Here is a 17,381-nt window from a genome sequence, read left to right as displayed (position 1 = left end):
CAAATAACTTAGCATTCATTTCTACTTAATTACACAGCATTTAAACATTCACTTTCTCTTCAGCCTACAAGCAATTGGAATTTCTTGCATTTAAATTGCACACCCATGGGGATATTACTGTCGAGAGAGTATATAACTTCACACAAGCACCTCGTTAGTTATAATATGACTCAATGAGGAAAAAGGGTTCACCTTATTGAAACGTGATACAGGCAAATTTCTAGCAATGCAAAACCTCCGTAACGTGGGTGTAAATTATTCTCGTTATTTATTAGTTGCTGTTAATGGGTCCAAGCTAATAAAAGACATGGGAGAAATTAAATATAATTTTTGTCTTTCCATTGCTATCAATCCATGAGTAATAAAACTAACAAGGTGAAATATGTTGTAAGCGTGGAGAGATTTGAGCGGTGTTCAGAGGGAACCAGGCATCTTTACACAAAAAACATTAAAAGTTAATAAGATAAACAAGGATCTGCAAATACTAGTTTAAAAAAAAAAGACATAAAGTGATGGAGTTCATGTCTCCAGTTAGGAAAACAGTACATTGCCGTATAGTGTAAGAGGATTTGTGGACAGGAATGAGGAAGTCTTGTTTTAATTAAATACAACCCTAGTGAAATTGCAACTGCAATATTGTGTATAGGTCTCCCTCACTACATATTGTAGGGTTTATCTACAATTGGGTGAGTGCAGTGAAGCTATACCAAATCACTTTTTGGGATGGCGTGTTTGCTCTTCTGAGCAAAGATGAAGCTGACTGGGCCATTAGCTCTTTTTAGAAGAATGAGGGGTGATCTTATTGAAATATATAAGAAGTGTTGAATGGTATAAATAAAGGCACGTGCTGATAGTTGGGGAAAGAGAAGTGGAACTAACAACAGAAGATGGGATGCGATTGATAGAAGTAATCAGATGATGCGTTCTAATGAGATGGGACAGTGAAACAAATAAGAAAGGTGGGGATGAGCGAAGTAGGGAATCGTGGAAGGAGTGGCTCCTGCAGAAAGAAAGATGGGGATGGCAAGATGTGACTGGCAGTGGGGATTATGTTGTAGCTGGCGTAAATGTTGAAGAATCATGTGCTGGATGCAAAGGCTGGTGGGGTGAAAGCTGAGGAGCTGGGGCACTCTATCCCTGTTCTGTTTGCGGGGAGGCAGGTTGAGAACAGATGTGCCGGAAATTAAGTTGTGGGAAGCTGGACCATCAGTCACAGTGCGGGGGGAAGTTCATTTCCTGAAGGAGGAGGACAGTTCCAAGGTCCTGGAGTGGAAGATTAATCGCGGACAAATGCGATGATCCATGATCTAGAAAGAAACAAAACGAGCCTCAAGGTCTTCCTGATGGGGAATGGAAATGCATTGGGAGTGGGCATCTGTGATGAAGATGAGTGCAGTGGGCCGAGGAATTGGAAGTTGTTGAAGAACATGCGAGATGCTCTAGATGCTGGTATGAAGGGACTGGATAAATGGGGAGACAAAATAGAGTCTTGATATGAGAAGATGAGTTCAGTGGCGTAAGAGCAGACTGCCAGGGCTGGTGTGGGAGTTGGAGTTGGAGATGAAGTGGGTGGGGAGGTGGTGTGACATGGCATGGTCAGAGGCAGGGGGGGAGCTGTGGCACCTAGCAGCATTCGGGGTCCTGTTCTGGGGAGCAGTGAGATTGGGGTGGGCATTGGATCCAGGGAGATGACGTTTCCCTTGGCTACCACTACCATCTGTGTGGAGTTTGCCTGTTCTCCCGTTGACCGTGTTGATTTTCCCAGGGTTCTCCAATTTCTACCATTTCCCAAAGACCTGCGGGTTGGTAGCTTAATTGTCATCTGCAAATTGCTTCAACTCTGCTGGTGAGTGGAAGAATCTGGAGGTAATTGACGGGAATGTAAGGAGAATAAATTACAGAGAACATGTACTGGGAACAAGGACTGGACAAGCTAGATGCAGGAAAAATGTTCCCAATGTTGGGCGAGTCCAGAACCAGGGGCCACGGTCTTAGAATAAAAGGGAGACCATTTAAGACTGAGGTGAGAAAAAACTTTTTCACCCAGAGAGTTGTGAATTTGTGGAATTCTCTGCGACAGAGGGCAGTGGAGGCCAAATCACTGAATGGATTTAAGAGAGAGTTAGATAGAGCTCTAGGGGCTAGTGGAATCAAGGGATATGGGGAGAAGGCAGGTATGGGTTATTGATTGGGGACGATTAGCCATGATCACAATGAATGGCAGTGCTGGCTCGAAGGGCCGAATGGCCTCCTCCTGTACCTATTTTCTATGTTTCTATAAATGGGATTGCTATCTGGGATGGCATAAACGCCACATGAACAAGTCAAAGACCAATTCATCTTTGGATATGAAGAGATTTGAGCACGTGTAGGTGCTGAAATGTGACAGTCAGGTGAGAGATCACCATGATGTTACTGACTGGAACAGAAGGAGTGAGGGATGAATGGCTTGCCAGCTGAGTGTTATGCTCTGCTCTGTTGCAGTTATGCTGCCCCAGATATCTACCACAACATTTGTATTCTGCCCCATCCATAGTCACATTTTATTTTATTTACTTCTGTAAACCTTCAAAAAGTATCTTTTTGAATAGCTTTCCACGATAACGAACCTCTGCTTTCGTGAACTAAATAAGCGAGTTTGGTTTTCTGAAAAACGCTAGGAATGATGGGTTTTGTCAAGGTCACAAGCGATAAAAGCTCGGCAGCTGTGCTACGGCATGGACACAGACCTGGGCCTCATCCGTGTCTCCGACGCCACAATTGCTGCCGAACTGCCACTGGACCATCCCCGTCCCCTCCTGAGTGCCCCCAGAGCACGGTAGTGGCGCCCACAGCCTTCGCAGAGAAGTAGCGCTAAATCCAGCTCAACTCTACCGGTCTCACCGGGTTAACCTACCAGCCCTGCCTGGACTGACGGGACACCAGCCCGGAGCTGTGCAGTTAGCGCTGCTTCTCCGCGCTGGCTGTAAGTCTGGTGCCGTAATTTCCGTAAGTCCAGGAAGGGCTGTAGGTTAACCCGGCGAGACAGGCAGAGTTGAGCTCGACTTAGCGCTGCTTCTCCACGCTGGCTGTGGGTCTGGGGGCGCCACTCCCGTCTGACTCCCGACGTCTCTGGTTGCCCAGGGGGTGGGGGGGGGGGACGGGGTTGGGGGGGGAGAGAGGGTCAGGGTCCAGTGGCGGTTTGGCAGCGATTGCGGCGGCAGAGACCCGGGATCGATCCTGGCTGCAAATGAGGTGCAGGTCTGTGTCCATACCGTGGCAAGGCTGTCGAGAGTGATTTTCGCTTGTGACCTAGGACCTGAGTCGCAATACGAACTTGCTTATTGCTTTACTGTTATTGATTCCAAATTTTCAAAAGTTGGTAATTAACATGTTCACCTTTGCAATAAATGTCATTATGTGCTCAGCTACCAAGCTAACTTGTGTCTGCTCTTGCATGCAAATAATTGCATTGGCAGGCTTCACAAAGAGCATTTAATCAGAGATTAACCTGAAACCAGCACTTTCAGACATTCAAGTGAAGAGTTGTTAGCTCACTGATCCTTTGTGTGCAAACTTTGAGGCCCATTCTGTGACAAGAGTGGTCATATCAAGCCTGTACAAAGCTTTTATATTGCAGAATATGTTTGCACACCAACTCTTGCTAACAGTGTGGAGCAGATTAAAGAAAACAAGTTTTTTTTTGATGTTATACTCTTTTTAAAAACTTGGTTGGTGTTTACTCATGGAATAAAATTTATTGTAAACTTCAAGTTTCAATTAATATCAGCTTATTTCTAAAATGACTGGAGAACCCAACAAGTATGTTGTAAGTTGAAACACCTTCTCACAAATCTTCCACAAAGTATATAGAATTATGAGAGGTACAGATGGGTAGATAGTCTTTTTCCCCCAAGGTGGAAATATTAGATATTAAAGCACATGGATTTAAGATGAGAATGGGAATGTTTAAAAGAGATTTATGAGACATTGCTAGGTGCCTGGAACGTGCTGCCAGAGGAAGTGGTGGAGTAGATACTATAGGAAGGATTAAGAGGCATTAGACAGACACATGAGCAGATAAAAATGGAAGGAAATAGACAATGTGCAGGCAGATGTGCAGTTAAATGAACAGTGTAGATATCAAGGGCTGAAGGACCTGTTTATGTGCTGTACTGTTCTATGTTCTAGCCATGGGCCATGGCAAAGGCAAACTTTAGATTCTTTAGGATGTGCCCCAGCCTTGGTGATGTGTATGAGCTGTGTTCATGAGTGTGCAATGTGTGTTTCATTCTTTTGTTTGCCTTGGTTAGATTAACACTTCACCTGGTATCAGTGCTACCTGTCCTCAACATTCCAGCCCTCCCGTTTCAGTCTTTCCGGGACTGGATTTGTGTTCATTTGAAGGGGTGCTGGGGGAGCTTCCCAGGAACATAAGTGTCCTCATGAGTTTAAGCAATGAGCATTATCTGCCATGGGAATCTCCAGAGCTTTAACATCAAAGAATGAAAAGTAAATTTCATCATGAAGTCTGGATTTCCAGCAGAAGGGGTGAAGTTTGGGGCTGGCTTGTCTTCCCAGGGATTGGGAGACTAAAATCCTATAATTTAACTTCAAGAATTTGAACTTGTTTAAACATCTCAGCAGCGTTTAAAGACTACTTGGAAGTGTGGTTAAAGGACAACGACCTGCAGACCAAGTGCTGGAGGATGTGATTCAGCAGTTGACTCGTGGTGCTCGGGTACTATGGGCTGAATGGCCTTCTGAAATGTAAATGTTCGGTGATTCTGTGACTAATGGCCATAATTAAACTTAAGTAATACTCCATTAGGTTCACTGATGGCCACAAGGGAAATAAACCAAGTAGCTTTGCAGATCAGGACCATGTGTAACTGATTCCACACCAAGCATAGTGTGACAGTTCCCCTCTTAAACATCCCTCGGTTACCCCAGGGTTTATGCTTCCCTCGACACCCAGGGAGGGGCAATAAATGCCAGTTTTGCCAGCCTGTATGTGGAACTGTTTTAAATGATGCGAAAAGACAGTTGGGAAATGTAGGAAGTTGAGAAATAATAGAAACCTTCTTAGAGGCTTATGTGAAAAGCCCTCTTGCTTTTCTCTGCCCCCCCCCCCCTCCTTCCTCTGTCTCTCCACCATCCGCTCCAGCATACCTCTGTAACCTATACTAGAGCCCACCTCCGTCCCCCAGCCCACCCCTCGTGCCAACCCTGTTCTCTACCATTCTGCCCCATTTACTCCACATACCTTCTCCCTACCCCCCCACTCTCTTGTCTGTGACTATTTCACCGTGAATAAACGGCTGTATTTGGCTGCAGTTGAAGTTTGGGTGGCTTCTGCATTCCTCATTATGTTGGAAGCGTGGCTGGAACGTGGCCAGACCTCAGGGTGAGGCTTTGCCTGAAGCAGGGGGTGTGTACTCAGCAGCCAACTGTTAACTCTGTGTGTACCGCACTGGAAATAGATGGCTGTTTTTTATCGACTGGCACTTGTTTTGCCTGCAGAACCTGTGGAGCACCTTCGCCAGAAGGACTGCAGCGGGTTGCAAATTGGCTCAAAGCCTTCTTCCTGAGGACTATTCTGGATCGGCAATAAACGTTGGCCACCATGCCAACAATGCTCAAATCCTGAAAAATATTGAAATAAACAAGACCTGGCAAGTTTATCTCTGAGCAAGTTTGCCAGTCCTTCTAACAAAACCATGGCTTCTTCCAGCCACTTCCCTGACTTCTGTTACTTCTCCCCAGCTGCTGATGTCCTGGAGCTGGCTTCTCTGCTGAGCCACTTGCAATGAACGGTCAGTGGACAGCCCAGTAGTGGGATGGACAAGACCAGGGCATGGGGGGAACCCACAGCCCACAGCACTCCCAGGCTGCCTGGCATGGCACCATGTGTGCTCTCAACCTTTCCATAGATTTACCGAGTTGCTGATACTGTCCCCATTATCAGCACAATGAATAAAACGCTATCAGGATACAGCCTGAATTACAAAACCAAACATTGTTTGAGGGACTTAGTGAAATGCACAAAACTTAATCCCCTTACTTGTCTTAGTTCCCTTTCCTCTCTCTCCACAACATTCCTCTTGCTTTCCAGAGATAGATTTCATAGCAGCTCCCCCCTTCTGATCAATACTGTGAAAACAAGTCACACACCTGTGGGTGTGAACTTGTGTTACGCACTGGCTGAAAGCCCCTGCTGTTCTGCTCTGCTGAAAGCAGTCAATGGAATGTACCTGTGTTGTTTGTTTGTTTTCTTAACGGGGTCTGTGAATAAGCCAAAGTCTCAACAAATAGACTCTTTCTGGTCTGTGTTTCGGTGCAGATGTCCTGCCATAACTTTGAAGGGATCCCATTGTGAGCCCTGTAGCCCACTTTCACCAGAGAACGTAAGGAGGAGCAGGAATGGAAGCAGGAGAATTCATTGTGCGTGCTCTGCCATCACTGTGACTGTAGATGGTCTTTTGCCTCAGCACCACCTTCCTGTATTAATTAGAAGGACATAAAGTGCTGGAGTAACTCAGCGGGTCAGGCAGTATCTCTGGAGAACATGGATAGGTGATGTTTCAGGTCGGGATCCTTCTTCGGACTGAAGAAGAGTGCCGACCCGAAACATCACCTATCCATGTTCTGCAGAGGTGCCGCCCAAAGAAGCACTTTGTGTCCTTTGTAAACCGGCATCTGCAGTTCCTTGTTTCTACTTCCTATTCATGTTTCTTGATTCCTATATTATCCAAATAGTTATGACTCTGTCTTGCCCTGACCTTGCTCACTACATCGCCTGTCTACATCCTCTGAAGCTTCTCTGCAGTCTCCTCGCAAACAGTTTTGCATCACAGTGGATGTGGATGTCTTTCACTTTATTATATGATTGTGAATAGCTGGGGCCATCAGCATCAACCCCTTCAGCAGCTCCAGTCGTTTTTGGAAAGTTCAAATACACCACCCAACACAGTTGCTTTTATCTACTTTCAACTCCAAGATATCAACATATTTCACTTTCATAAATCCAATCTTGTTTATTATTTTCCTATCGCCATTTCCTTGGTAATAAATTCTGCCATTTTCCTTATTACTGATGTTGAGCGTACTGCTCTTTTTCCTCTATATTTGCACATCACCTGCTACCTTCCAGTCGGTGGGAGCCATTCTAGGATCTGTGACAGTCTGACGGGTGGCAACCATGCCTCCACTGTTTTCATGATTGCCTTCAGATCCCACAGATGCAGGTCGTTCAGTCCTGGAGATCAGTCAGCCTTCAAGCTCATTAGTTTCTCCTCCATCATATTTGTTAGGCAATGCAAATGTCTTTGACCTAATTCATTCCAGACCTGTTATACTTCAGTATTTCCAGGAAATCTTCTGTGCCAGGTCTGTTATGACAGGCAAAGTGTTTGTTTAATTTCTCTACCATTTCCTTATTCCATAGTTGTTTTTTCCCCATCTGATTCTGAGTGGCAAAACAAGGTTGCCCTTTTCTGTTGCTTAACCCAATATTGCCTTCCTCAAGGACTTGCGAATGAGTGGGTAATTCATATTTGATCAAAAAGGTTCTTAGTGATGTATGTTTGTGAGTGAGTGAAGTATGGCTATAGCTAAAAGGGATTGTTGTTTTAACTTTAGAAATCTTTCAGGAGTTTGAATCTAGGGTCAAATTGTCCTTCAGAACACACACAGACACAGACGCACACGCACACAGACGCACACAGACACACACAGACACACACTGACACAGACACACACTGACACACAATGACACACACACACACAGCCACTAAATTAGTTTAAAGTACGACTTTCTAATCTGATTAGCAGTCTCACTAACTTTTCCTTGTTGGAGACTATGTAAATGGGAGTGTTTGCTGTGTGCAGCTGTTTGGGAGTGCAGTATTACCAGTGTTTAGCAATTCTTGCCCTGAGGGTTTGGCATGTGCATTAATTCTTTTGTGGTTGGTTTAATGGACATATCCTGTCGCGTGGATACTGACAAGTTAGCCGTGTCCAAGACCCACCTGTCTGATGTCAGCACCTGGGAGTATCAAGAACGCTGCAGCTTTGAAGTAATTTATCGAGAGACTGACAGCTGGCAGCAGCTGTGAGCTCAGTAGAAAAGAGCTAAATGCTCTGAGGGCATCTGATCCAACATCAGCACAATTGTTCAGCATTTTTTTGGAGGAACACACCTTGACTGGCGGCGCATTGCACAAGAAGGCAGGTGTTAGCTGACAGGAGTTGGCACACACACATGCGCACAGGCAGAACTTGCAGACAAAAGCGTTTTCTGTAACCCAGTGTCAAAGGGCATGAGGTGCTTGTGACCAGGGTCTGAGGAAAGCAGGGGATCAGAAACTGAGGGGGCAAATGAATTAGCAGGGGGTTGGAAACTGAATAACACAGAGGTACAGTAAATAAACAGAACAAAATAACAAAGTCCTGCCGTTTGAATCCTGATAATGGGACTAACAAGGGACAAGTAGTGCTACTGCCCCACAAAGGCCTAGAGCACACATGGAGTGGTAGGCAATGTAGGGAGATAGTCATAGAAACTTAGTCAGGGAATTGGATTTTCTGGGAGTTGGTGAGATTCTATGACACAACAAGGCTGCTGTCTGTGTTCTATGATTATCTGGAAATGTGATAAAGATTGCAGAGGTCTGAGGTGGCCAAATCTCGGTGCTCTTGTCCATGGCAATCAAATGGCTGGTGCACAGGTGCAGCAAATAATAAGGATAGGTTTTCATTTATCGCTGGGGAATTGTACACAAAGTATTGAGGTGACACTACAGTTACCTGGGGCATGAGCAGACCACCTATCAGTCGAGTTACTGAGGAAAAATATTAATAAGTTGGAGGTAATTCTGAAGCCTGGAATGGGCAGATGAGGAAAGGTTGGACACTGGAGGCATGTATCTACTAGTGTTTAAAAGAGTGAGAATGGATTTATGTGAAAGTAGCAACTGACCAGTTGCATTTATTTGGGGCAGTGGCCTGAGAGCAAGCCAGAAGGGTAAAAGCACGGGAGGAAATGGGATGGAAAACTGCATGACTGAGTATAAGAAATTAAAGATGGCGGAAGATACAATTACGGGAAAGCCGGAAACAGTCCATAGTCCATAAATCCTGCAGATTTGTCCTGTCTGTGGTCATCGTCAGATTACAGAGCACCCATGTACAGACTATTCACGTGCCAGACAATAATGATATCCAACAGGAGAAAACCCCGAAAGTGATCTGTGACACATTAGTAATATGAGAATATAGCCACTTCCCTCAATTAATGCCCTGAGCAATGTTACTGCCCGTTTAGCTAATACCATGAGTGGGATGAATACTATAAACGGTCAACATGGAAAGTCTGCAAATATAAAGTTCTCTTTTTGCATTGGCATTGTTTAGAAAAGTTCTCAACGGATTTAACCCGTTATCCTTCCAGTCACGGCAATTTGTTGCATCTCTGGACTGAAGGTTTTCAGCAAAGAAAATGAACTGATTTTACAAAACATTAATTAAAAAGCAAAACATTCAGCTCTATTTTAAACGCATCTCAGTCTGTGAAAGTAATTTAATTTGAATTATGTAATGTTAAATTTGGTGACTTTAAATCATTTATGTAGCCCAAGTCCTTTCACAGCCTTTCACTCAGTCACGAGCCGGTGACTGGATTCCTCAGCGTTGAATGAAAATCTGAAGTACATCTGCACAAGTAAACAAGTGACACCGCTCAGAGAGCAGTGTTAGACCCTTGTTTAGTAAAAGATTATGGAACAAGCAAACCATAATGAGGTCAAACTGAGGTATAGAATTACAGGCACAGCCAGTAGAGCAAGAAACTTTTATCGGCACAACAACTAATCTCATCCTTGCCGACAGACCCAAGTGTGGCCATGCATTTATTGGTGAATGTTATTGAGTCAGCACAATAAATGCAGGGTGCTATGGTGTTACAATTGAAGCACCGCTCCTTGCCTGTGTGTATCATTGGACAAAACTGATGTTAACTAGTGTTAAAGAGGGAACTGCAGATGCTGGAGAATCGAAGGTTACACAGAAAAGCTGGAGAAACTCAGCGGGTGCAGCAGCATCTATGGAGCGAAGGAAATAGGCAACGTTTCGGGCCGAAACCCTTCTTCAGACGGATGTTAACTAGTTGTCCACAACATGCACAGGTAGCTTGGGTAACTCGTGCACTTGACCAGCGTGTCACTACTCTGCGGAACTGGCAAGTTGTCAGGTGTTGGACCCAGTCCGGAAGCCATAACTCTGTGACCAGTTCCTGCCAATGCTTTGTGATTCCGCAGCAGAGTTTGTGTCTGGAAGAGGCTGAGGGCAAAGTTGAACCATGTTTTTACTTACTAATCCACGATGTGGACCATGCAGGTAATGCCAGATTTACTGTCTATCTCTCATTGCTCCTGAATTTAGAAGTTAACTATATTATGGGTCTTGATTACTGTGATAGATTTACCACCCTCAGTGCTGGCCTTGTTCTCATTTGTCTATGCCCTGTGAAGTTGTGCTTTTAAAACTGGTTAGCCTTGGCCAGAGATTACATTTTTTTACGTTCAAAACAGAAACATTCAATATGTTTACTCAATGGCAGTCCGACCAATTTGAATACTATTATTGCCAACACATCTGACCCATACTTGTGTAGCTCAGTTACAAGTTGGCATTGCCAACAGTGTCAAACATGTGGCATCCATGTGGTCATAGAATTGGCTGTGGAGGTTTACACTCGCCAGATCTCTGAATGAGTTGGTATGTTAATACAAACCAGCTACATGATTAAATCGATGCACAGCAGGCCACAATTAGAGTCATACAGTGTGGAATCATGTCCTTCAGCCCAACGTGCCTATGCCAACCAACATGCCCCATACACTAGTCCCACCTGCCCCTATCCCTCTAAGCCTATCCTATCCATATAACTGTTCAAATTTCTCTTAAACATTATGTTAGTATATGCCTCAACTACCTCGTCCAGCAGCACATTCCATATACTCACCAAGCTTTTGTGTGAATGCTATAATCTGGAGCAAAAACAAACCATTGGAGGAACTCCACTGGCTCCAGTATCTATGGAGGCAAAACATTTCTGGTCAGAACCCTACATCAGAATTAATTCAAGGTTTGAGCTCAGTTTTCTTAGTATTTTCACACCTCCTGCCACCCTTTCATGTGTGAACCACACTAGATCCTAAATGTAATAAAAATGAACTGCAAATGCTGCTTAATACCAAAGATAGACACCCAATGATCTCCAGAGATGCTGCCTGCCCTATGCTGAGTTACTCCAGCACTTTGCATCTATCTTTAGATCCTGAATATGTTGTTTTGCCACACTCACGCTCCCTGGATCATTCCAAGCCGGGGTAGAGTAACCACAGTTACAATAGAGAATAGACAATAGCTGCAGGAGTAGGCCATTCGGCCCTTCGAGCCAGCACCGCCATTCAATGTGATCATGGCTGATCATCCACATTCAGTACCCCGTTCCTGCCTTCTACCCATATCCCCTGACTCCGCTATCTTTAAGAGCCCTATCTAGCTCTCTCACTATCCAGAGAACCGGCCTCCACTGCTCTCCGAGGCAGAGAATTCCACACTCACAACTCTCTGTGTGAAAAAGTGTTTCCTCGTCTCAGTTCTAAAAGACTTGCCCCTTATTCTTAAACTGTGGCCACTGGTTCTGGACCATGACTGAAACATTCTACACCTCTACCCCCTCGCACTCACAGACAGAGAACCCTAAGAAAACACCAGCTGCTGTGATGGATTTCTGCAATTGAGAGGTGAAGCATTGATTGAATGCACAGGAGACGGGGAAGGTCAACCACGCGATGCTGACAGTGGGTATATCAGTGACTGGGATGCAGCCTCACTATCAGGCAACCTCACCCCTCCCCAAGCTTCTGCCGCCACGTGCACTCGCCGGGAGCTTCTGCCACTCGTAATGAAACAGTACTACTTCACATGAAGAAAGTTGTTACTCCACTTCATCCTGTGTCTTTATACTAATCCTTTACTCCGACAGACTCTGCTTCTGTACACAAGCTTCCAGACAAGCTCATCCGTAGCTTGCAGTGTGTGGAACCTAAACACATTGATAGAGTTATCTGAGTTCCTGGTGAAATTGATTATTGACACTGTATGTGCTTGTTACGTTTCAGCTCAAATACAATGAAGAATGTAGAACAGTAAACATAGAAACAGATGCTTCGGCCCATAATGTCTGTGCCTATAAGAACTTTGAACAGTGCAATGGAATTTATAAACTCTTGTACTTTTTGAAATATTGTGTACTAATGCAAGCTGGTGTGATTATCATTTGTGCTCATTCAGCAACAACGTCGGAGATTTGGCGAATAAGCTGCTGTCGGTGCTCCTCAATGACCCACCCCTGTCGTTCTCCTTTCCTGCAGTATTCTCCAGAGCTGAAGAAGTTGTACTGTCAGATTGCCAAGACGTGCCCCATCCAGATCAAAGTGATGACGCAGCCACCACAAGGAGCTGTGATCCGAGCCATGCCAGTATACAAGAAGGCGGAACATGTCACGGAGGTGGTGAAACGTTGCCCGAACCATGAGCTCAGCAGGGAGTTCAATGATGGTAATGCCCTGACCGAGTCTTTAAATCAGCTTCTGAGAGGTGTTTGCGAATGTTAGGTCATTCAGAATGGCACGCACTAGAATGTCTGGAACTTCCAATCACATCCGTTACTTGCACGTCATGAGGAGACCAGACGATGGAGTGCTACTGCAGAAACACACCACCTCATAGGCCAAACATTGGCAATACTCACATAGGGACCACTGTTCATCCAGTAAGTTCCCTTCTCAATAGGTTCAGTCGCACCAAAGCAAATAGGTCATAGAGTGACTGCTGCTTCAGAACTCGAGGTGGGGCAGAAAATAGTGAAAGGTTTCCAATTCATGATAAATTTTGATGCCAGTGACTCCTTACTATCAGGTCTGCTCTCCACATGGAGTCACACAATTCATTTTGGGAATATTGAGATTGTGACATTATATGCTGCACGTACGAGCCCACAATGTTGTGGGTGTAATCATTGGACACTGAGCAGAAAGTAGTTGATGCTTCGATATTATGTCCAGACTAACTCAAGTGCTTACGAAGAGTTTCCAATAGGAAATCAGGCTTGACTGTAGCTGCAGCCAGCGTTTAACCAGTTTGTACAACTACACTGAGGAGCAGCCTTCTGATCCGTTGAATGCACGGAGCATGCTGGCTGCATGCATTGGAGCCACTCCTAAGGCTGTTCTGGCTCTCACCTTAGGCTCTTATTATATCAGGGCAGTTGTAGATTTAATTTTCGCAAACTGTTTATTGAGGGGAAAATATTAAGGAGGAGCCTTGTGCCACATAAGAGCTAATGGAGGGCTATAGACTGCGGAATGATGTACATGATGTTAACCAGGTGCATGTATGTATGGCAGAGTGAAAGGGTATCGGGGTGTTTTAAATGACTGAATTATTTCCCTTTGTTCCCTTTCAACTGGAGTGTTGTTCTTACAGGTCAAGTGGCCCCACCCAGCCACCTGATCCGAGTGGAGGGGAGCAGCCATGCTCAGTACGTGGAGGATCCCATCACGGGGCGGCAGAGCGTCATGGTGCCCTATGAGCCTCCGCAGGTGAGGAACCCTCCATCCCAGCCTGGGCCATCGCCGCAGTGATGAAGCAGCCCTACTGCTTATATGCTGACACTCGGACTAAGCTGTACATAGTATTGGTGATAATTAACCTTTAGCACCAATTTGAATTTGGTTCCAAGAAAAATTGCCAGATTATGTCAGACAGTTAATCTGCTACAGTCAGTTTTTTACCTTGCTGGTAAAGTTAACAAATGCATTAAACAAGTAGTCACGTCAACGGCTCTCACGGCGTGGTGTGAGCGGGAAGGCTGTAAAGAGATTGAAGCAGCTTCAGTGTTAGACGGAGTTCAGTGTGACCAAGCTTCACCATCGTGTTGCTGGAGTGTAAGACTCACACCTCTCTGTTTTCCTCTTGCTCCAGGTCGGCACAGAGTTCACCACCATTCTGTACAACTTCATGTGTAACAGCAGCTGTGTGGGGGGAATGAATCGCCGGCCCATCCTCATCATCGTCACCCTGGAGAACAGGGAGTAAGTAGATCCACTCCTCCTCCCTTGGCTTGTAAAACCTTCCCGTAAGAGTCGGCTTTTTCAAATCTCACCTGCGCGCTCTCGGTTAGCTTCGTGCTTCCCAGTCGTTGTGAGAGTGCAAGACTGGAAAAGGGCAGGTGAGCAAGAGGAGGGCTGACAGCACTGTTCTGGGTTTTATTGCTACCCGTCACGTTCTCAGTAACACTGCAGAAGTGTAATAGTGAGTTACCTGCTGACCATAGGCCGGGGGAGGGGTGGCTGATCCTGGCAAGCACACCAGGCAGAAGGAAAGCTCCCCAGGGAGTGCCCTACTCAATGAACAAAGCATTGAAGGAGCTTCTGCTGGCTGTGTGCACTGCTTGTCCTCTGCTTCTATAAACAGCAGCATTGTGCATTCATGTTGTGCCTCTAGCCCAGTAAAATATCCCTGGTGCTGGATGTGAGCAACATCAGATACTCCAGGCATCTGTAACCAGAGGTCTTGCCAGTGTCTTGGCTCCTCTGTACAACCGTTGAATTGTATTTGCTTGGAGAGCCTTGTTGTAATGTTCACGTCTTGTTCTCGTTTATCCAGTGGCCAGGTGCTGGGACGCCGCTGCTTTGAAGCCCGTATCTGTGCTTGCCCTGGCCGTGACCGTAAGGCAGATGAGGACAGCATCCGCAAGCAGCAAGTGACCGAAGGGGTAAAGGGCGTTGACAGCACCAAGCGGCGTAAGTAAAATTGGATTGTGTAGCATTGGCCTCTCACGGTTCACTAGAGTCTGCTTCAGGCACAGACCATTGTGTGGACAGGGCCGGGATTCTCTAACATGTTGTTCAGAGGAGGCTAGTACAGAATATTCTACTCACCCCCACTCCTTGGGATGGTTCCCTATGGTCAATACCTTCTGAAAACCCTGGCTACAGAAATATCGGCTTACTACTGTATACAACTCTATCTGTCGTGAGCACAAGGGGTCAAGCTGTCACGTTTATCCTAAGGTTGCACATTTCCTCAGAGCTGCCCAACTTTGCTGCTGAGAATGTGGCAGTTAGGGCAGGGACCATGAACGGTGCCCCTCCCCTGCCATTACAGCTGGGGGCTTGATATGACCGATTAAACTTCCTGAGGAGCTGCAGACAGATGATACTGATGTGTGTATGTGTGCTGATGGTAGCACTTAGTGAAGCTCCTTGTAATCTCTCTTGCAGTCCGTCATGTGAACCAGGGCATCCAGGTGGCCTCCATCAGTAAGAAACGGCGGCCAGGAGAAGAGGAGCTCTTCTATTTACCAGTAGGTTCCATTTCTTTGACGTCATTCTGATCTGTGTGTGATCCATTCACCTTAATTCAATCGGACATGCCAAACACTTTCCGAAGAATGTGTGCTGGTTCACTTTTGAAAATGAAAAATAGCAGTTTTCTCCTGGGATATCCCCAACAATCTTTGTGCTTCCATTTTATCATCGTATTTGTCTTGAGATGTTTTACCTCAGCTGAATCAGGCACCAAGTCACAGTCATGCAGCCCAGAATCAGGCCCTTCAGCCCACCATGTCTGTGTCGACTGTTATATTTATAGCCTTTTTATATCCATTCTTTTCCAGAATTCTCCAGTTCCAATTGTGTTCCACAAAATCTCCTATATGTGTTCTCTAGAGTCTATAGACTCCCTGCCCCATGGCAGTTGCTGCAACCATTCAGCAAGGTGCTCCACCACTTTCCCAGCCTATGTTCTCTACACAGCTCTACTCTTCCGTCTGGTCTTTGCCCTGAACCCGCTGGGTTTTGTTACTGCCAGTCACGTTTTGTTGCTGCCCTGAACCCGCTGCTCTGCTGTGGCTGCACCTCTCTGTGCTATTGCTGACCCTCTCCTCCAGCACCATCCCTGAAACCAAACACTTTGATACATTTTGGATGATGAGGCCTGTGTGACTGCCAGTGAACTTTGTTGTCGGAGCTGATTGTTGCATACTTTTTGATTTACAGATAAAAGGACGGGACACTTATGAAATGTTGCTGAAAATTAAGGAGTCACTGGAACTGATGCAGCAGTTGCCACAGCACACCATCGAGAGCTACCGGCAGCAGCAGCAACTTTTGCTGCAGAAACAGTAAGTTATTAGAGCATCACAGCCTCAAGGCTTTATACAGACTAACAGCTGACAGCAGGCTGATGCTGGTCATCATAGCAGGCATGGGTATATCCATCGTTGGCTCATAACTCAGTGCCTTAAAACCTCTGAGAGTTTCTTGCTGAGGCAAATTCACTGAGGCAATCCATTTCCTACATTCACTGTGGGGATCGGGGACCTCCAGCGTGCAATAGGCCCCACATAAAATGTGGAGTCACAAGCAAACTCAAAGACTAGGCAATGGCGAGAGGCAAGACCAGAAGAACTGAGAAGCAGAATATCAAGTCAAGAGTGTTTTATTGTCATATGTTCCAGACATAATAATGAAACTCAATGCTCCCCAAGTCTATGTAGTTCAGATCTTATTTGTAGTGTTTACTATTCTATTAGTTGTAGGGAGGAAGCTGTTCCTGAACCTGAATGTTACAGTTTTCAGATTCCTGTACGTTCTTCCGGATGGCAGGAGTGAAATGAGACCTGGGTGGTGTGGGTCTCTGATGCTACTGGCTGCTTTCCTGTAGAGGCGAAACAACATGTTAGAAGAACTCAGCAGGTCAGGCAGCATTGTGGAGGGAATGGACAGGCGACATTTCAGGTCTGGTCTGAAGAAGCTCCCAACTCAACGTTGCTTGACCCGCTGAGTTCCTCCTGCACTTTGTGATTTGTTTGAGATTCCAGCATCTGCAGTTTCTTGTGTCTACATACAGATGCATCTCTTGTCTTGGAAAGGTGGTGGGAATATTTTGTTTCAATATTCAGAAATTCCTGAAAGGTTTGAGTAGCCAGCCCCCACCTCCACTGCAGCAGCTTTGTAACTGTGTGAGACGAATGTTTAAAAAGTATAGGGCATGCCACAATTACAGTTCCTTATCTCAGCACAGAATTAATCTACAGGCACTGGGCCATTACGTTTGGTTATGGGAAATCTGGGCCTACTTGTTTCACTTTAGATTTTAGAGGTATAGCGTGGAAAATGGCCCGTCGGTGCACTGAGACGTGCCAACTAGCAATCACCCTGTACATTAGCACTATCCTACACACTAGGGACAATTTACAGAAGCCAATTCATCTACAAACCTGTATATCTTGTGGGAGTAAACCTACATGGTCACAGGAAGAATGTACA

At 45.5% G+C, this 17,381-nt stretch overlaps 1 protein-coding gene across 3 annotated transcripts in view; it reads left to right on the top strand.

Moving 5' to 3' along the window:
- The window catches only part of tp63 (tumor protein p63), a 98,435-nt gene that overhangs the window by 66,838 nt on the left and 14,216 nt on the right, over nucleotides 1-17,381 (top strand). For all 3 annotated transcript variants that reach the window (XM_055645875.1, XM_055645874.1, XM_055645876.1), the window contains 6 exons: nucleotides 12,420-12,606; nucleotides 13,534-13,649; nucleotides 14,032-14,141; nucleotides 14,716-14,852; nucleotides 15,333-15,415; nucleotides 16,110-16,234. In XM_055645875.1, the coding sequence (XP_055501850.1) occupies nucleotides 12,420-12,606; nucleotides 13,534-13,649; nucleotides 14,032-14,141; nucleotides 14,716-14,852; nucleotides 15,333-15,415; nucleotides 16,110-16,234 (758 nt within the window). The remainder of the gene's footprint in view (nucleotides 1-12,419; nucleotides 12,607-13,533; nucleotides 13,650-14,031; nucleotides 14,142-14,715; nucleotides 14,853-15,332; nucleotides 15,416-16,109; nucleotides 16,235-17,381) is intronic.

This window comes from Leucoraja erinacea, chromosome 14 (assembly GCF_028641065.1).
Source record: "Leucoraja erinacea ecotype New England chromosome 14, Leri_hhj_1, whole genome shotgun sequence".
Classification (NCBI taxonomy): domain Eukaryota; kingdom Metazoa; phylum Chordata; class Chondrichthyes; order Rajiformes; family Rajidae; genus Leucoraja; species Leucoraja erinaceus.
This window is presented reverse-complemented; position numbering and strand designations above follow the sequence as displayed.